The sequence below is a fragment of the Stegostoma tigrinum genome, chromosome 8 (assembly GCF_030684315.1).
Source record: "Stegostoma tigrinum isolate sSteTig4 chromosome 8, sSteTig4.hap1, whole genome shotgun sequence".
NCBI lineage: Eukaryota > Metazoa > Chordata > Chondrichthyes > Orectolobiformes > Stegostomatidae > Stegostoma > Stegostoma tigrinum.
In genome coordinates this window covers 101,986,938-102,008,208 of record NC_081361.1, presented here as the reverse complement: position 1 = coordinate 102,008,208, position 21,271 = coordinate 101,986,938, and the positions used below count along the sequence as shown (strand labels likewise).

At 44.3% G+C, this 21,271-nt stretch overlaps 1 protein-coding gene across 1 annotated transcript in view; it reads left to right on the top strand.

Moving 5' to 3' along the window:
- Positions 1-5,010: 5,010 nt before the first annotated feature.
- erich3 (glutamate-rich 3) overlaps positions 5,011-21,271 on the top strand; it is a 128,421-nt gene continuing 112,160 nt past the window's right edge. The window contains exons 1-2 of the mRNA XM_059648189.1: positions 5,011-5,142; positions 16,899-16,992. Of these exons, the coding sequence (XP_059504172.1) occupies positions 5,123-5,142; positions 16,899-16,992 (114 nt within the window). The 5' untranslated portion in view covers positions 5,011-5,122. The remainder of the gene's footprint in view (positions 5,143-16,898; positions 16,993-21,271) is intronic.

Genomic DNA, 21,271 nt, shown 5'->3' with positions numbered 1-21,271 from the left:
CTGCTGTGTTCATCCAGCCTCACATTTTATTATCTGGGATTCTCCAGCATCTGCAGTTCCCATTATCACTTCACAGTTACTGCCTCTGCTGTTTGATTTCAAGTACCTCAGGACATCCAAGCTGGTTGTCAGAAAAGTAAACAAGCAGCAAAATTTCACAGCAGACCTTTGAGAAACCTGTGTGTGGGAGCTCACAGCAGGGAAGCAGCTCAGTGGCTTTTTAAAATTTTCTTTTGTAAACCTACAATAGTGAGTAGAATGGAGATTGTTTTTGGATTATGTGTTGTTATTGAGATCTGTCTCTCAATTAACCTTTCAAAATATAAAAACATAGGTGCTAAGCTAGCCTGGAGCAGTGCTTTTTAAGCAGTGAGACTGTGCTATTTTCTGGGTCTGTAGTTTGTTAAAGTGCAAAGATGGCCTTTAATAGATTGATATTCTCTTTGTGTTGGGTGTGAGAGATTAGGGAGAGTTTCCATGTTGCCAATGATGATGTCTGCAGGAAGTCTGATTGGCGGGGAGTCCTGTTGGATTCCATGGATTGGTTGGAGCAGCAGTTGGAGGCAATTAGGGATTTCCAGGAGCTAGGGGGTGTGATGGATGGCAGTTGCAGGAAAGGGGTTAGACTCAAGATACAGTCAGGTAGATGGGTGACCTCTAGGAAAGGTGGGAGAGGAAAGCAGGTAGTGATGGAGTCTCCTGTGGCTATCTCCATCTCAAACAAGTATGCTGTTTTGGAAAATGTAGGGGGTGATGGACTCTCTGGGGAATGTAGCACTGACAGTGAGTTTTCTGGTATTGAGACTGGCTCTAATGTAATGAGGCATACGCCAGGTCCCAAGTGGTCAATTGTGATAGGGAACCCTCGAGTTAGAGGCACAGACTACTCTGCAGCCGACAATAAGACATCAGAATACTACTTTGCCTTCCTGGAGTCAGGACCAAGCATATCTTGGAGAAGGTGTAGAATATTCTCAAAGGGGAGTGGGACCAGCAGGAAGTTGTTGTATGCTTTGGAACTAATGACATAGAAAGTGAGAAGGACGAGGTTCGAGGAGAGAATTTAGGAAGTTGCACAGGAATTTTAAATAGGGGGTCCATGAGTGTAATCATATCTGGATTACTTCCGGTGCCATGAGCTTGTGAGGGTAGGAATAGGAGGATGGAGCAGATGAATGGGTGGCTGAGGAGCTGGTGTGTGGAGAAGCATGTACATTTTTGGATCACTGGAATGTCTTGTGGTGTGACCTGTGTAAGGAGGATGGATTGCACCTGAATTTGAAGGTGTCTAATATCCTGGTGAGGAGATTTGTTGCAGCTGCTCAGGAGGATTTAAACTATCGGTTTGTTGGGCGGGGGAGGTGGCGAAGGTGGTGTAGAACCCAGGGAGATAATAAGGAAAGAGAGCAGTCTGAGACTGATACAGTTGGGGTAAAAATAGCAAGTGAAACAACCAGACAGGCAGGATCAAAGCAGAGAATGAGGTTGGATTGATAAATTCAATTGCATTTATTTCAATGCAAGGGCCTAACATGTAAGGCAGATGAACTCAGGGCATGGTTAAGAACATGGGACTAGGATATCAGAGATACTACAGAGACATGGCTCAGGGATGGACAAGAATGGCTTAATATTCCAGGATATAGATGCTATAGAAAGGATAGAAAGGGAAGCAAGAGAGGAGAGGGAGTAGCATTTTTGATTAATGATGACACTCTGGCTGTATTAGAACATAGAACATAGAACATAGAACAGTACAGCACAGAACAGGATAGGATTCTTGGCAGCGTGGAGGAACAGAGGGATCTTGGTGTGCAGATACATAGATCCCTTAAAATGGCCACCCAAGTGGACAGGGTTGTTAAGAAAGCATATGGTGTTTTGGCTTTCATTAACAGGGGGATTGAGTTTAAGAGTCGTGAGATCTTGTTGCAGCTCTATAAAACTTTGGTTAGACCGCACTTGGAATAGAACAGGCCCCTCAGCCCACAATGTTGTGCCGACCATTGATCCTCATGTATGCACCCTCAAATTTCTGTGACCATATGCATGTCCAGCAGTCTCTTAAATGACCCCAATGACCTTGCTTCCACAACTGCTGCTGGCAACGCATTCCATGCTCTCACAACTCTCTGTGTAAAGAACCCGCCTCTGACATCCCCTCTATACTTTCCTCCAACCAGCTTAAAACTATGACCCCTCGTGCTAGCCATTTCTGCCCTGGGAAATAGTCTCTGGCTATCAACTCTATCTATGCCTCTCATTATCTTGTATACCTTGTATTATCTTGTACCCAGGGAGGATATTCCTGAAATTGATTTGGAGCCCCTCTACCACCCTCTGAGAAAAGAACAGGAAATGACATCACCAAAGCAGAAAATGACATCAACAACCCAAGGAAACCTAAACAGATAAATAGAAAGCGGGACATAACATATGATATATAAGGGTGTATATTGGGGTATTTGCTGATATATAAGGGTGTATATTGGGGGGTATTTGCTGATATATAAGGGTGTATGTCAGGGTATTTGCTGACATATAAGGGCGTATATCGAGGTATTTGCTGATGTATAAAGGTGTATATCGGGGGTATTTGCTGATGTATAAGGGCGTATATTGGGGGGTATTTGCTGATGTATAAGGGTATATACTGGGGTATTTGATGATGTATAAGGGTGTATATTGGGGAATTTGCTGATGTATAAGGGTGTATATCGGGGGGTATTTGCTGATGTTTAAGGGTGTATATCGGGGTATTTGCTGATGTATAAGGGTGTATATTGGGGTATTCGCTGATGTATAAGAGTGTGTATCGGGGTATTTGCTGATGTAGAAGGGCGTAAATCGGGGGTATTTGCTGATATATAAGGGTGTATATTGGGGTATTTGCTGATATTTACGGGTATATATCGAGGTTTTGCTGATGTATAAGGGTATATATTGGGGTATTTGCTGATTGTTTAAGGGTATATATTGGGAGGTATTTGATGATGTATAAGGGTTATGTCGGGAGGTATTTGATGATGTATAAGGGTATATGTCGGGGTATTTGCTGATGTATAAGGGTGTATATTGGGGGGTTTTTGCTGATATATAAGGTTATATATCGGGGTATTTGCTGATGTTTAAGGGTATATATCAAGGGGTATTTGATGATGTATAAGGGTGTATATCGGGCAGTATTTGCTGATATATAAGTGTGTATATCGGGGCTATTTGCTGATGTTTAAGGGTGTATATCGGGGGGTATTTGCTGATATGTAAGGGTGTATATCGGGGGTATTTGCTGATGTTTAAGGGTGTATATCGGGGGTATTTGCTGATATATAAGGGTGTATATCGGGGGTATTTGCTGATGTTTAAGGGTGTATATCGGGGGGTATGTGCTGACATATAAGGGTGTATATCGGGGTATTTGCTTATATTTAAGGGAATATATCGGGGGTATTTGCTGATGTTTAAGGGTGTAAATTGGGGGTATTTGCTGATATTAAGGGTGTATATCGGGGGTATTTGCTGATATTTAAGGGTGTATATTGGGGGTATTTGCTGATATTTAAGTGTGTATATTGGGGGGTATTTGCTGATATTTAAGGGTGTATATCAGGGGTATTTGCTGATGTTTAAGGGTGTATATCGGGGGTATTTGCTGATGTATAAGGGCGCATATTGGGGAGTATTTGCTGATGTATAAGGGTATATATCCGGGTATTTGATGATGTATAAGGGTGTAAATTGGGGAATTTTCTGATGTTTAAGGGCGTATATTGGGGGGTATTTGCTGATGTATAAGAGTATATATCGGGGGGTATTTGATGATGTTTAAGGGAGTATATTGGGGTATTTGCTGATCTATAAGGGCGTATATCGGGGGTATTTGCTGATGCTTAAGGGTGTATTTTGGGGGTATTTGCTGATGTATAAGGGTGTGTATCAGGGGTATTTGCTGATGCTTAAGGGTGTATATCGGGGGGTATTTGCTGATATATAAGGGTGTGTATCGGGGGTATTTGCTGATGTTTAAGGGTGTATATCAGGGGGTATTTGCTGATATATAAGGGTGTATATCGGGGGTATTTGCTGATATATAAGTGTGTATATCGGGGTATTTGCATATATTTACGGGAATATATCGGGGGTATTTGCTGATCTTTAAGGGTGTAAATTGGGGGTATTTGCTGAAATTTAAGGGTGTATATCGGGGGTATTTGCTGATATTTGAGGGTGTATATTGGGGGTATTTGCTGATATATAAGGGTGTATATCGGGGGTATTTGCTGATATTTAAGGGTGTATATCGGGGTATTTGCTGATGTATAAGGGTATATATCGGGGTATTTGCTGATTGTTTAAGGGTATATATCGGGGGGTATTTGATGATGTATAAGGGTGTATGTCGGGGTATTTGCTGATCTATAAGGGTGTATATGGGGGGGTATTTGCTGATATTTAAGGGAATATATCGGGGGTATTTGTTGATATTTAAGGGTCTATATTGGGGGTATTTGCTGATATTTAAGGGTGTATATCAGGGGTATTTGTTGATATTTAAGGGTCTATATTGGGGGTATTTGCTGATATTTAAGGCTGTATATCAGGAGTATTTGTTGATATTTAAGGGTCTATATTGGGGGTATTTGCTGATATTTAAGGGTGTATATCAGGGGTATTTGTTGATATTTAAGGGTCTATATTGGGGGTATTTGCTGATATTTAAGGGTGTATATCAGGGGTATTTGTTGATATTTAAGGGTCTATATTGGGGGTATTTGCTGATATTTAAGGGTGTATATCAGGGGTATTTGTGGGGTAAGGATTATATTTTGGGAATATCCCAGCACACCTCCTGCTGCAGCAGGGAGACAGTGATAGTGAAACAATGTTTCAGTAGCCAATTGGAAACGAGGGCCGCGCCCGGATGAGGCATTTGATCGCGTTACGTCACTGGTACAGGCCCTGCCCCTTGGATACAGGCGTTGGCCCCGCCCTCCGTCCCTTAGCAACGCGTCCCCCTCCCTCCCCGTTTGCCGGAGCTCTCGGCCGGGACAGGCCGCATCCTCCGACAGCCTGAGTGTCCGAGGCCGGCCCCGGGCACGGCAGCCTCCCCGAGGAGCGCACCATGAGCCAGTCACACGCAGGGTAAGGGCCGGGGCCGAGGGTGGGATTTGGGGCTGAGGAGGCTGATGGACCTGAGGGAGGATCGGGGCTGAAGTGGGGGATGAGAGGGATTTATTGGGGAGGGGTTGAGGTGTGGGTTGTGCTGTCACGCTGAGGGGGGAGGGACGTGGGGTGGCATTGGGGGGAGGGACGTGGGGTGGCATGGGGGGGAGGGACGTGGGGTAGCATGGGGGGTGGGACGTAGGGTTGCATGGGAGGAGGGACGTAGGGTAGCATGGGGGGTGGGACGTAGGGTTGCATGGGAGGAGGGACGTAGGGTGGCATTGGGGGGAGGGACGTAGGGTGGCATGGGGGGAGGGACGTAGGGTGGCATGGGGGGAGGGATGTAGGGTGGCATTGGGGGGAGGGATGTGGGGTGGCATTGGGGGGGAGGGATGTGGGGTGGCATTGTGGGGATGGATGTGGGGTGGCATTGGGGGGATGGATGTGGGGTGGCATTGGGGGGGAGGGATGTAGGGTGGCATTGTGGGGATGGATGTGGGGTGGCATTGTGGGGAGGGATGTGGGGTGGCATTGGGGGGAGGGATGTGGGGTGGCATTGGGGGGAGGGATGTGGGGTGGCATTGTGGGGGGAGGGATGTAGGGTGGCATTGTGGGGAGGGATGTGGGGTGGCATTGGGGGGGAGGGATGTAGGGTGGCATTGGGGGGGAGGGATGTAGGGTGGCATTGTGGGGTGGCATTGTGGGGATGGATGTGGGGTGGCATTGTGGGGAGGGATGTAGGGTGGCATTGTGGGGAGGGATGTAGGGTGGCGTTGGGGGCAGGGATGTAGGGTGGCGTTGGGGGGAGGGATGTGGGGTGGCATTGAGGGTGATTGGGGTGGGGCCATGGGGCGGTATTGGGGCCGGGCTGAGATCGTGGGGTGGTCTTGGGGCCGGGGTGGGGGATGTGGAGCGGGATTGGGGCTGGGCTGGGGTCGTGGGGCCGCATTGGGGCCAGCAAGGGTTGTGGAGAATGGGCCGGAAAGTGAATGGGGAATGTCGGATCAGTGAATTACCCTACTGAATGGTGAGCTGGTTTGAGGGCACTAACGGCCTGTTGCTATTCCGGTTTCTTACAGTCTTAACATACCATTTGATATCATCATCATCTATGGGGAGAGGATTCTGAAATAAATAGGGAGAGAGGGGGAGACGGATTTAAGATGTATAAAGGAGAAGATAGGTGGGGAGGTAGGGAGGGGATAGGTCAGTCCGGTGAGGACGGACAGGTCAATGAGGCAGGATGAGGTTAGTAGGTAGGAAATGGAGGTGCAGCTTGAGGTGGGAGGAGGGGATAGGTGAGAGGAAGAACAGGTTAGGGAGGTGGGGACAAGCTGGGCTGGTTTTGAGATGCAGTGGGGGAAGGGGAGATTTTGAAGCTGGTGAAATCCACGTTGATACCATTGGGCTGCAGGGTTCCCAAGCGGAATATGAGTTGCTGTCCGTGCAACCTTCAGCTGGCATCATTGTGGCACTGCAAGATGGACATGTCATCTAAAGAATGGGAGGGGGAGTTGAAATGGTTCGCGACTGGGAGGTGCAGTTGTTTATTGTGAACTGAGCGTAGGTGTTCTGCAAAGCGGTCCCCAAGCCTCCCAAGGAGTTAAGCAGGTTGATTTCATGTCAGTAGTTCCCCATGAAGAGAACAAAGGGAAGCAAGAGGTCAGAGGGAGAGATCAGGTGAAAGTGCGCTTTAAGTGGGGAGAGGACACATCCACAAAGAAATGGATACAGAAGCAAAGGAACAAGTGTTAAACACCATGTTGAGCCTAAATTTCATTGAGGCAGAGACTTATGACAAAATGCAGTCCTTCACTGAGCACAGAGAATGAAAGATCAGTCGGTATAGTGAAGATTAAGGGATGACTAATACAAATGTTTAAGACAACTAAAGGATTTGTTTGGATAGATTGGGGGTAACTATTTCTTGTCATGAGGGCAGAGGCCGAGAACAAAAGGTTAGAATAGTAAAATACTAGCCAGACTGTTCAGGTCGATATCAGGAAACACTTTCCCATACACGGAGAATCTAGAACACATTCCCCAGGAAGCTATTGGAATTTTAAAATTAAAAAGACTGAGGTTGTGAGATTTTTATTGGACAAGTAGAGTACGGATTACAGATCATGTTCAGATACAGATTACACTCGGCCTTATTGCACGGTGGATGAAGCCTAATAAGCTTTCTGCTTATTTGTTCATTAAGTGTTAATCCATCAGTTTGAGCAGCTACAATCGGCTTGAGCATCATTGCCTTTTCAACTCTCTGGCTGGAATTCAAAAATCAGGGGAGGGAGACTGGAAACGATTTTGAAACAATAGATGAACGTCAGCCTTTCAGAATTTTATTAATGCTCCGAGACAGGTAGTGAATTGACACTGTAATGTTAGACACTTGCATAATTGGCTCGTTCTCTTGGCAACGAGGTAGTTTACCACAGAGCTGACTGGTGTTCGCTGATTCATCAAATAACTGTCACTGGCATCATTCTGTGCTAGGTTATGCGCAGCTCTCATCTCTCCCTCTGTATCGTACAGAAGCTGCAGTGCTGTTAGTTAGAGGCATTGCCTCTTAAGCAAACCAGATAGAAACATCAACTCCCATTTAAATCGCACTAATACTGTAAAATATCACTAGGCTCTTCAAAGAGATCATCAAACAAACTTTCAGACCAAGCCACAAAAGGAAATATAAGGACCAGTGACCAAAAGCTTGGTCCAATTATGGATTTTAAGGACCATCTTAAAAGAGGAGAAACACAAAACCATTGACAGTGCAGCACTTCCTCATTTTTGACCCTCTGACAGTGCAGCACTCCCTCAGTACTGATCCTCCGACAGCGTGGCACTCCCTTGGTACTGATCCTCCGACAGCGCGGCACTCCCTTGGTACTGACCCACCGTCAAACGATCAGAAATGGAAATGTTTGTTAATGATTGCCTAATATTTAGCACCATTCTCTGAGGCAGTCTCTGTAATTTCTGGACAACAGACTTGGGATGATGAGCAACAATAAACCAAACAAAAATAAAAATTGCTGAGGAAACTCAGCACATCGAGCAGAATCTATGGAGGGAAAACAGAATTAATGTTTCAAATCTGATGAGTCTCCTTCAGAATTGGCAGTTTTGAATTTTCTCAGTGCTGATTTTCTGTTTGTTTATTTTATGCTTGTTTCCGATCTCCAGTATACACAATTCTTAGTTTTATTTCAACACCACAAGTGTATTGCACATAGATGCCAGGGAATGATCATCTTCATTAAGAGACAATTTAGAATCAGAACTTGAAATCAAAATTCAATTTGAGCAACTATTCCGTACAAACTTACTTTCCATAAAACCTGTTGAATCTCAGGCTCGATTAAAAGTTTCAGGGCAAACTCTTGTGTTCTTATGGCATTTGCCCCTGGCAACAGTTGAGCTATCTATAGATTAAACCATTAACTATTAAGAATACAGATCTGCATTTATATCATGCCGTTCACCTTATCAGGAAGCAATTTAAATTGAATTAAATGTTTTTGGAGATGCTTACCTGCATAGGCCTTTTCTTAGTTGAAGGTGATATGGGCAATGAAACTAAAACAGCTCAGTGAAATTGTGGTGATGATCAACAATGATTTAACTAGGTGGTGGAATCAGCTCATGGAGTGGTTTGCTCCGCTATGCCAATGAGGGAAAGAATAACAGCTACTTGTTGTGATTGTAACGAGATTAGCCAGGTTGGCGTTGTAGAATGAGCTCCCTGATTGGGGTTGTTAATCTGGTCCAATCAGGGAACCCTGGCTGACAGATATAAATAAGATTACCAGATATTTTATTCACTCTGAGAGCTGGCTCTGAGTAAACTGGATTAGTGTCAAGGACATGCCACATGTGAAAAAAGCGTGACACTGTGACAGAAATACCAGCCTCTGGAGTTGTTGCGCTCCTGATTTAACAGTGCTGAAACCTCCAACAGCAAAGTGCAATATATTAGTCTGAATCCTAACCACGGTTTGTGGTTTTTTTTCCAATCAACTATTTGATTGGGGAACAATCCCATCCAAAGCTCATATCTTTAATGCTTCATTAGTCACTTACATTTTATGGATGAAAGAGATTAATTTTCCACCTTACCATTTAACATCCTGCATACAGCCCTTGTTATCAGGTTGACTGAGCCTGTTTCAGCACAGGTCGCTCATTCTCTGAGCTGTATCACTTTCTGATTTATGGAGAAAATGAATGCCTCCTCAGAACACTTGATTTTTGTGTAGCAGAATGAACATAATGGATTTTCCTTTTGGTAACTTGTGAATGTATCTGAAAGAATTTTCTCTTAAAAACATCATACATTTCTATAGCACCTTTCGCCCCCTCACAATGCCCTAATATGCATCAAAACAAGGCTTTGTGCTCCTGAGATGCTGCTTGGCCTGCTGTGTTCATCCAGCCTCACATTTTATTATTAAGGCTAACAGTTTATTTGTCATCTTCACTGCCACTGCACCTGCATGCAGAGTCACAGTTTATGGAGTAGGCCATTTAGGAAGAGGTAGGGGAGAAATGTCTTCACCCAGAGACTGATGAGCCTGTGGAATTCTCTGCCACGAAAAATGTTTCAGTCCAGGAAATTTAATGTTTTCAGAGAGAAGATAGACATAGTTCTTAGGGCTAGAGAGATCAAAGAGTGTTGGGAGAAAGCAGGACTGAGCTGTATGATGAATCATTGTTCTATTGAATGGTAGAATAGGCTCAAACAGCAAGTTGCTTACATATTTTCTATGTATCTATATTTCTAAATTGCTGGTCGGAGGGGTATATGGCCAGACCATATAAACCAACATTTTAACCATACAATGCAGGCATGACAGAAGTACATGTAAGGGAGGACAGGCAGTTGCCCTTCTGATAAGAGAGAACATTACAGAGAGGATATTCTTAAAGCCTCATCAAATGAGGCCCTGTGGTAGAACTTAGAAACAGTAAGGGGATGGTCACTGTGTTTGGACTGTAGTATAGATCCCCAAATAGCCAGCAGGTATTAGAGGAGTAGATGGTGACGAAACGTCTGAAAACTAACCTTCCAGCTCAGCGAGCAAACTCACATCCAGAGGAGCAGATGTGTAGAGAGATTGCAGATACCTGTAGGAATAATAGAGTAGTATTTGTAATAGCATTCCCCCCCGCATTGACTGGGTCACCCATAGTGTAAAAGGCCCAGACAGGGTGGAATTTGTCAAATGTGTCCAAGAAAGTTTCCTAAATCAAAATGTAGAGGGCCCCGCTCGGGAGGGTGCAGCACTGGACCTCTTCTTGGGAAACAAGGCGGGAAAGTGCCTGAAGTCAGTCAGAGAGCATTTTGGATCCAGTGACCATAACTCCCTTAGTTTTAACATAGCCATGGAAAAAGATAGGACAGGTCCACAGGTTAAGGTGCTAAACTGGAGCAGGGCCAATTTTGGGGCCATTAGGCAGGATCTAGCAGAAGTTGATTGGGTGAGTTAGTTTGAAGGAAAAGGAATGACTGGCAAATGGGAGACTTCTAAAAGTGTGAGAATGAGAGTCCACGGACAGTGTTTCCTTGTTAGGGTGAAGGGAAAAGCTGGCAGGTTTAGGGATCCCTGACTGACCAGGGATATTGAGGCTATGGACAGGAAAAAGAAGGCAGCAGACATTGTGTATAAGCTGTTGGGCTCAAGTGAATCCTGAGATGACTATAAGAAGTGTAGGAGCATGCTCAGGAGGAAATTAAAAGAGCAAAAAGAGAGGCTGAGATGGATCTGGCAAACAAGGTTAAAGATAATCCCAAGAGGTTCTACAGCTGTAGTAAGAGTAAGAGGGTGGCTCGGGAGAGAATAGGTCCCTTTAAAGATCAGCAAGGCCATCAATGTGTGGAGCCACAGGAGATGGGGGAGATTTTTGATTAATGTTTCTCCTCAGCATTTACCGAGGAGAGAATCATGGATGCTGAGGAAATATGTGAAACAAGCGGAGGTGTACCAGAGAGGAGATGTTTGCAGCCTTAAAGCGCATTAGGGTGGGTAAATCCCATGGGCCTGACCAATTCCATCCTCAGACTTTGTGGGAGGCTGGGGAAGAAATTACAGAGAGCTTTGCAGAGAATTTTAGCCTCTGTTGAGGTTCTAGAAGATTGGAGGGTGGCTAATGTTGCTCCATTGGTTAAGAAAGATAGCAAAGGCTAGCCAGGGATCTACAGGCCAGTGAGCCTGATGGTAGGTAGGTTATTGGAGAGGGTACTGAGGGTCAGGAGCAACCAATATTTGGATAGCCACTTTCTGATTAGGGGTAGTCAGCATGGATTTGTGCACGGGAAGTCATGCCAGACAAATCTTTTAGAGTTGTTTCAAGAGGTAACCAAGAGGATGGATGAGGGTAGCGCAGTGGATGTTGTCTATATGGACTTTAGTAAGGCCTTTGACAAGGTCCCACACGACAGGCTAGTCATGAAAGTTAGGTCGCATTGGATCCAGGGAGATCTAGCTGATTGGATTCAAAATTGTCTTGATGGTAGGAGGTTGATTCTCAGACTGGAGGCCTGTGACTAGTAGTGTGCCACAGGGGCCAGTGCTGGGATCTTTATTATTTACATGAATGATCTGGATGTGATTGTACAAGGCATGATTAGTAAGTTTGTGAATGATACAAAACTAGGAGATATTATTGATAACGAGGAAGGTCAAAAATTATAGAGGGACCTTGATCAGATGGGGAAGTCGGCAGAGGATTGGCAAATGCAGTTCAATACAGATAAGTGTGAGGTGTTGCACTTTGGAAAGTCAAACCAAGGTAGGACTTGTACAGTAAATGGTAAGGCCCTGAGGAGTGTTGTGGAACAGAGGGACGTAGGAGTACAAGTACATAGTTTGTTGAAAGCAGCATCACAGGTAGACAGGGTGGTGAAGGCATTTAGCATGCTGGCCTTCATTGGTCGAGGCATTGAGTGTAGGAGTTGGGACGTTATGTTACAGTTGTATAAGTCATTGGTGAGGCCGCACTTGGAGTATTGTGTACAGTTTTGGTCTCCCCGGTTATAGGAAATACACAGTTAAAATGGAAAGTGTGCAAAGAAGATTTATGAGAATGTTGCCAGGACTAGTAGCCCTGAATTATAGGCAGAGGTTGGCCAGCATAGGACTTTATTGGATGTGAGTTTGCTCGCTGAGCTGGATAGGACTTTATTCCTTGGAATGTAGGAGATTGAGGAGTGACCTTATTGAGGTGCATAAAATCATGCGGAGCATAGATAGGATGAATGTATATTGTCTTTCTCCCAGGGATAGGGAATTGAAAACCAGAGGGCATAGGTTTAATGTGAGGGGAGATAGATTTCAAAAGGACCTGAGGGGCAACTTCTTTACACAGAGGGTGGTGTGTGTATGGAATGAGCTGCTACAGGAAGTGCTTGAGGCAGGTACAATAGCAACATTTAAATAACATTTGGTCAGGTACGTGGATGGGGAAGGGTTTAGAGGGATATGGATCAAATGCAGGCAATTGGAACTAGCTAAGTAGGTACCGTGGCCAGCATGGACCAGGTTGGGCCGAAGGGCCTGTTTCCATGCTGTATTACTCTATGACTCTGTTTAACCTTGACTGTTTCTGGTTGGTTATCCAGCCAGTATTTGTCATAAAGCTATTGTCATCAGGATCTCTGCATGTGAGTTCTTTATTTCCTGTGATGGGAAATATTTGATGATTGATAAGCAGAATCTTTCTGTAATGATATGAACAGGTAGAGGTTGTTAATTACACTGTTAATTAGATCAATTACATTAAACACTTTAAATAGTGGGGTGTGAAGGGGTTAAATAATTGGATGGAGAATATGGAAATGGCAGAAATAGAACTTCATGCACAGCAGATAAGATGACAGCAATGAGAAGGGGGGCATTCAATGCAGGACTGGAGGTTTTGTATGTAAATGCATGCAGGATATGGAAAAAGGTAAGCGAGCTTGGAGCACAGATTGAAATTTGTGAGAATGATGGTGTGGGCATCAAAGAGATGTGGCTGCAAAGGGATCAGGGCTGGAATGAACTATCAAAGGATATGCAATCTATTGATAGGACAGGCATGTGGATAAAGGAAGAAAGGTTGCTTTGTTAGTCAGAAATGAAACTGAATTGATAGCAAGAAGAGATATAGGGTGAGAAAATGTAGAATCTGTGTGGGTTGCGTTGAAGCACCGCAAAGGATAAAAAGACCCTGATGGGAGTTATGTCACGGCAGGTTCTTTACTCAGAGAGTGGTAAGGGCGTGGAATGCCCTGCCTGTCAATGTAGTTAACTCAGCCACTTTGGGGGCATTTAACCAGTCCTTGGATAAGCATATGGATAATGATGGGATAGTGTAGGGGAGGGGCTTAGATTAGTTCACAGGCCGGTGTAACGTCGAGGGCCGAAGGGCCTGTTCTGTGCTATATTGCTCTATGTTCTACGTACAGGCCTCCTAGCAATAGTTTGGATGTGGGGAAGAAAATAAATCAGGAGATAGGAAAGGTATGTAAAAAATGCACTATTATGATAATCATAGGAGTCTTCAATGTATAGGTGGACTGGGAAAGACAGGTTGGTTGCAGCTGCCAAGTAAGGGAATTTGTGGAATATCTAAGAGTTGTTTTTTTGGAGCGGTTTGTGGTAGACCCCACATATGAACAGGCAAACTGGATTGGGTGATGTGTAATGAGATGTGATGAGGCAGCTAAAGGTGAAAGAACCCCTGACCATAATATGATAGAATTGACCCGGCAGTGTGAGAGGGAAAAGCTGGAATCAGATGTAATACATTACAATTGAATAAAGGCGACTATGAAGACATGTAGCAGGAGCTGGCTGGAGTTGATTGGAAAGGAAGCCTCTCAGTTTAAAGCAAGTGGTGAAAAGATTAACTATCTTTCACTTCAGAGGAAGAAAAAGGGAGACACTGTCTCTTGCAGTCTGGAGACTTCTGTTTCTGTCTTGGTCACTCACAGAGTCTACCTGCTTGGGAGCCAATCAGAGAGCAGTTCTCATGCTGATGATGCCTGGCCTCCACAACCGGTCCTGACAGCACAAACCAATCAGTAATCTGTCTCTGGGCGAAACTTGCTTTGCACAGACCGCTGCTTGGACAAACTGGCAGTGTAAACGCAATCGTTATGATTTCCAGTAACTTGTCTTTAAAAGTGAAGCAGTTCTTTCCTAATCCTCAGTTTACAACAGTATCATTTTCTAATTTGGGTTCGCAGTCCAGTGTAAAGGAAATTGAAAAGGTGTGGTCTTTACAGGAGGGGTAGCTGAGCTTGGGGTCTAGGCAGCAGAAGGCAAAGCCGACATTTGTGAGTGACTAAAATCTGTGATATGTAGCTGACCAGAATTAGATACCTGCAAAGATGTTGAAGGGGTGAGGGGCGGGGGGGGAGGGGGGGTGATTAAAGAGATGGGGAAAAATTAAAAGATGGAGAGATTTGAGAATTTCATTAACAACAGAAACGTGAGTAGTTCAGTGAACAGAAGGGATAAGAAATTGATGCGTGTTAAGAAATGGGCAATGAGAAGTTTACCTCACTTTAACTTTACAGAATATCACAAATTACTGAAAAACAGCTTTCAACACATCGTGACTTGACTTGCTATTTCTACGAACTGTGTTTCTTTGAATAGTCAGTAATCTCCATCAATGGATAGTGTTTGCCAGATTCTAAGGAAGTTGGTGGTACTGTCTCATTGTTTTGCTGCCAGTAATGTGGGACAAATTCAACATGTAGCAACTTGTGCAGAATGCAGAGTTCAAAGAGAATAATTCACCAGTTGAGAGTGTTGCCATTTTCCATGTATTACACAACATTGTAAGCACTAATAATAGTCCATTTGTTATTGTCTTGTTTCAAGAACAATCTTCTACATCTTGGCACATATGCCTGAGCGAGTTTTGAGAAGATTTGTACCTCAGGTTGAGGTTCTGGATGTGAGTTTTCACAACTCACATCCACATATGCCTGAGCGAGTTTTGAGAAGATTTGTACCTCAGGTTGAGGCTCTCGATGTGAGTTTTCACAACTCACATCCACATATGCCTGAGTCAAATCAACATGGGTTCAATAAATTAGAAACGTATGAAAAAAGTGCAAGATGACATTCCTAGCTTAACAGTTAACTCTTAGAGGGACATTAGTAAAGGAGTACTGTTGCAGGGTCAGTACTGAAAGAGTGCTGTCATGTTAGAGGGGCAGTACTGAGAACCCAAGATCCCTCTGCACGGACACTGCGACAGTGCGGTAGGACCTTGATGCAATTAAGTTGGTGGCAGTTAGGAGATACAGACTCACTGTGGGGAGTGTTACAGTCGTTGAGACATGCTGCTATCATAGGAATTATAACCTCGAAGTTCCGCTGTACTAGTTTATGCAGCAACACGATGGCAAGTCCTTTCACGTTCACTCTGTTGCTGTCACTGTGTCAACAGGTGGCTTGGCAAAGACAAACAATAACGTTTAGGTTGCTTCAATTTAGGTCTGTGCAATCCTTTAACCAATTATATGTTTTAGTTGTTTATAATTAAGACATTTCAGGGAATGAGATACTAAGCTTCCAATGTGAAGAAATGGTGGCAATGTTATTTTTAAGGCACTCTTTGCAAAAATCAGAAGTATTTGACAAGTGTATTTAAGAAATCCCTTTGACTAAAAGAGTACCTTAATCCTCCCCAGGTTGTGTAGAAACAGCTTGCACAAATTTTAGCAGACCGTATCTGGCCTGAGGAAGCAGCATTCATAAAATTTCATTGAAATTGTGGTTCCATCAGCATTGAAAACGATCTTGAATTGCGGTCAGCAAATGCCGTTTTCCCACATATTGCAGAACTGCAGTAACATGGAATTAATATTATAATGTCACTTGGTGGTATGACTGGCAGCATTCATATATTGTTATTGAATTTTAGCATTTGAATTCCCATGGGAAACATTTATATTGTATGTTCCAATGCAGTGGAACACTACACAGCCTTTGATGAATGCAATTTCCTGCTGCCAACTAGAAATTTGCAGTGCAGGATGTGTTTCAGTTAGCAGGAGGAGGTCCAGTCATGATTTTACTGGCAGGTGGAAGGACATTGGGTTATCGTGGGCAATAACCTGTCCAAAATAAATAATACTACTTCCCTCGTGCAGCAGAAGAGGGGACTGTTTTATGATATAGTAACAGAAAATGCTACAAATCTCAGCAGATATGGCAGCAATTGTGCAGAAGGAAACACTTGATGTTTCAGCTTTGTGGTCTTTCATGAGCTGTTGTACACTGTAGTTAGGTAAGTTGTTTATTTTTCAGCATTCAAGGGATGTGATCATCGCTGGCAGGGCCAACATTTATTGTCCACCTCTAGTTCCCTTGTGCAGATGGGTTTCCTTGTGAACTGCTGTAGTTGTTGGGATGTAGGGACACCAGCGATGCTGTTAGTTAGAGTGTTCTAGGATACTGACCCAGCAACATTGAAGGAACAGCGATATATTCCCACATCAGAATGGTGAGTGACTTGGAGGGGAACTTGCAAATATGTGCTACCCTTGTAGAGGTCATTTGTGTGGAAGCTGCTGAGGAGAGAGCCTTAGTGAGTTACTGCAGTGGAGATAGTAGTAGCAGCAGTGTGTACTGAGTTTCAGTGGTGGAGGCAGTGGAGGTTCATTGGTTATACTCTGAACAGCACCTTGGATGATTTTAAAAGCCTAACGCTACAATACATTCTTACAGACCGCTGGCTACCTACAACAGCCTGACGGACAAACACTTGACGGGATATTTCAACAACACAAGGATTCGGAGACACCTTCAGCGAGCTGGATTGGTAGGTGTGAAATAACCTCACTGGTGATTCTTTCATGATCCTCCCAGCTTTGAACAGTCCCATTACCCCCACCCTAATTATCAACACGCTCATCTGTGGGAAAATGCCCAGATCCCTTTCACTCACTCCTGACTGTCACATGATCCAACATTAATGGAGCTATTGCGCAATTTTAGCAGTCAATGGAAATTATTTTACATTCCTGCCTCAGAAGCCTAATCCCCCATAAAACACTGACGAAGGTTATGGTATGATAATGCCTGCTCAGCCACCTGATGCCAAGGACAGAGAGCATGTGCCCTGGCTGCTGCTCTTGGTTGGGACTCGCAGGCCCAACCCAAGCACAGCAGCGGTCCCTAGACCCCCTGACCCTGATTATTGGGCCCTGATGTAGCCACTTGTCCCAGGCCCTACATCTAGAGCATTAATAAGCCCTGCTGGGGATTGAGCGAATGATGAGGTGAACAATGTTTTGTTGCTGTATTTTTCAGGCATCAGAAGTAAAAGGTTTGAGAGTCTTTTAGAGCAACTAACCTGAAGTGTCACAGGAATGCTAGAAAAGGCCTTTTGCCCTGCCTTGGTGGAATATAGTTGTGTACTCTACTGGGATGGTGGCAGCACCTGCATGATCTTTAATGATGTTTTAAAATCTTTATTCAATGAATAATAAAGACTATTTCTGAGAACGAGTGGGCAGTATTTCCCTTCTGCCACCTGACATCCCAGCCTACCCTTTGGATTCCACAAGTTATGTATTCATATAAAGCTGTGATTCATACTCTGCTGTGGATCTCAGTGCAGCAAAAATGCATCACTAAAGAACAATACAGCTCAGAAACAGACCCTTTGGCCCACCAAGACTGTACCAACACAGGATGCCTTTCTAAAAAACTTTTGCCACTATGTGGTCCGTAGCCTTCTATTCCCTGCCTATTCATGTAGCCATCAAGATGCTTCTCAAACGCTGCCTCTCCACCTCCATTGGGTGCACATTCCATGCACCAACACCCTCTGTGTAAAAAAAAAACTTGTCTCATGCATCTCCTTTAAACGTACCCCCTTTTACCTTAACCCCGTGTCTCCTAGTAATTGACATTTCCACCCTGGCAGAAAGACTCCAACTATCCATTCAATCCATGCCTCTCATAATTTTGTCAACTTCTATCAGGCCAACGCTGATCCTTTGATACTCAAGTGAAAACAAACCAAGTTGTTCCAATCTCCCCTCATAGCTAATTCAGGGAAGTGATGGTCTCATGGTATTATCTCTGGTCTGTTAATCCAAAGGTGCAGTTAATGTTCTGGGGACCCGGTTCAAATCCCACACTATCAGATGGATTCAATAAAACATATGGAATTAAGAGTCTAATGATGACCATGAAACCATTGCCAATTGTTAGAAAAACCCATCTGGTTCACTGATGTCCTTTAGGGAAGGAAACTGCCATCCTTACCTGGTCTGACCTAAAAAAGACTCCAGACCCACAGCAATGTGATTGACACTTACCCTATGGGCAATTAGAGATGGGCAATAGATGCTGGCCTGGCCAGTGACATTCATATACCATGAACAAATTTTAAAAAAAACCTTCCAAACCAGCAACATCCTGGTAAGCTGTTCCATTCCCTAACTAAAGCTCCACATCCTTCTGGTTGTATACCAACCAGAACCATACTCAATATTCAAAATGTGGCCTTAATAACGTTCTGTACAGCTGCAGCATGACTTGCCAATTCTGATACGCTGTGCCCTGACCGACGAAGGCAAGCAGGCTATATGCCTTCTTGACCACTTTATCTACTTACTTTCCAGGAACTGTGGACGTTTATGCCTAGATTGCTCAGTATATTGATGCTGTTATGAGTTCTGCTATTTATGTATATGTTCCTCCTACATTGGATCATCCAAGATGTGTCACCTCACGTTTTTCTGGATAAAACTCCGTCTTCCATTTCTAAGCCCAATTCTTTAGCCTATAAATATCCTGCTATATCCTCTAGCAATCTTCCTTACTATCTGCAGCTTCCCTAATCTTTTTAACTTACAATTCAAGCCACCTACATTCCCCTCCAAATCACTTATATTTATATATATTACAAACAACAGGGGTCCCAGCACTGATTCCTATGGAGCACCACTGGTCACAGATCTCCAGTCTCTAAAACACCCTTCCATATCTCCTTTCCGTCTTTTATGACTAAGCTCATTCTGTATCCATCTTACCAACTCACCATGGGTCCCATGTGATGTCAACCTGTATCAGCCTGCCATGAGGGACCTTGTAGACCGACTACCTACAACCCTGCTCTAATCGATCATCTTTGTCACTTCCTCAAAAAACTCAATGAATTTAGTGAGGCATGACCTTTCCTGTATAAAGCCATGCTGCCTATAACTAATCAGCCCATATTTTCCAAATGTGAATCAATCCTACCCCTAACGATCTTCTCCAATAATTTCCCTACCACTGACATAGGGTTCACTGACCAGCCTGTAATTTCCCGGATTATCCCAACAGTAACAGGGAAACTAGCCCTCCTAATTCCTTGTTTGAATTCTTTCCTGCTATCATTGATTTCTTTCAGGACTCTATCTGTCTTCATTTCCTAAATCTTATGTGTGCCTCCTTTGTCTTTTTGATCCATTGTCTCAATTAGTCCAGTCATCCAAGGTTCCTGAATTTTGTCATCCTTATCCTTCATTTCCACAGATACGTTCCAGTCCTGAACTCTAATCAACTCGCCTTTAAAAGATGCCAGATGCGGACAGCCACCCCTTCTCTACGTTCTGCAGTTCCTGCTGAATATTAGTTAGCCTCCCCCAAGTTTAGTACGTTCACCTGAGGACTATTCTTATTCTGATCTTTATCCATAATTAACTGAAAACTTTGCAGAATAATGGTCAGTGTTCTTGAAATGCTCCCCCGTTAAAACTTCAATCCCCGGGCCAGGCTCATTCCCCAATACCAGGTCTAGTAGGGCCCCTTTAAGGTTTTGGAGTAGATCTGTAGCTTGGGCTGTGGGTGTTGAGGTTGGTTGGCTCACCGAGCTGGTTTGTTGTTCCGCAGATGTTTTGTAGGGCCCCTTCTCTGGTTGAACGATTTGCATATTGTTTCAAAAAACCACCCTGGACACACCTAACAAATTCTACCCCATCTAAGAGCCTGGCACTAAGCAAGTCTCAGTCAATATAGTGCAGGATAAAATCAGCAACTGTGTTGTTTGCACATTTTTCCATAATCTGTCCGCGTATCTGTTCCTCTATCACCTGCTGCCTGTTGGGAAGCCTGTAGTACATTCCCACCAAAGTGATTGCATCTTTCCTATTCCTGAGTTCTACCCATGGTGCCCTCTGTCATTACAGCTGGGATCAGTCATGCAACTCCCGCACCTCTATTACGTCCCTCTCTATCTCACCTCAAACATCTAAATCCTGGAACATTAAGCTGCCAAACTTGTCCCTCTCTCAGTCGAATCTCTGTGAAGCTGCAACGCCATAGTTATTTATCTATTAACCCAAGCTATCAGTTTATCTGCCTTACATGTCATACTCCTTGCATTAAAACAAATACACTTCAAGATGCCTGTGTGCTGTGTTCAGTAATCTACCGTGTCTGTTCTTTCTCTTAGTGTTACTGGCCTTAATCTCATATGCCTCATGGGTCAGTTTAGTTGTTTAGAACCTACCCCTCCACTATTTAAATCCTCCTGCGTGTCACTAGCGAACCGCCCTGACAAGATATAGGTGCCCCTCCAGTTTAGGTACAACCCTTCCTCCTTGTAGAGGTCCCACCTGCCCCCTAAGACATCCCAATGATCCACATATCTGAATCCCTCCCTGCTACACAGCTTGTTAGCCATGTATTTAACTGTACTGTCTTCCTTTTCCTACTCTCAGTGGCATGTGGCCTAGGAGGGCCTGCCCCTTCAGAATATCCTGCACCTGCTCACAGATGTCCTTGACCTTGGCACCAGGGAGGCAACACGCCATCCTGGAGTCATGTTCACAGGTACAGAACTGCCTCTGTACCTGACTATTGAGTCCCCTGTCACTACTGCTCACGCATGCTTCAACCCTCCAGCTGTACAACACAGCCATTCGTGGCTGCTGCTGCTTTCCCCTGAGAGACCATACCCACACCTACTCCTCAGGTATTTATCCCACTGCCTCTGTTCACCCCCAGGTTCGCTCTCATTGACCCCGCTCCTCAGGTATTTATCCCACTGTCTCTGTTCACCTCTGTTCGCTCTCATTGACCCCGCTCCCCAGGTATTTATC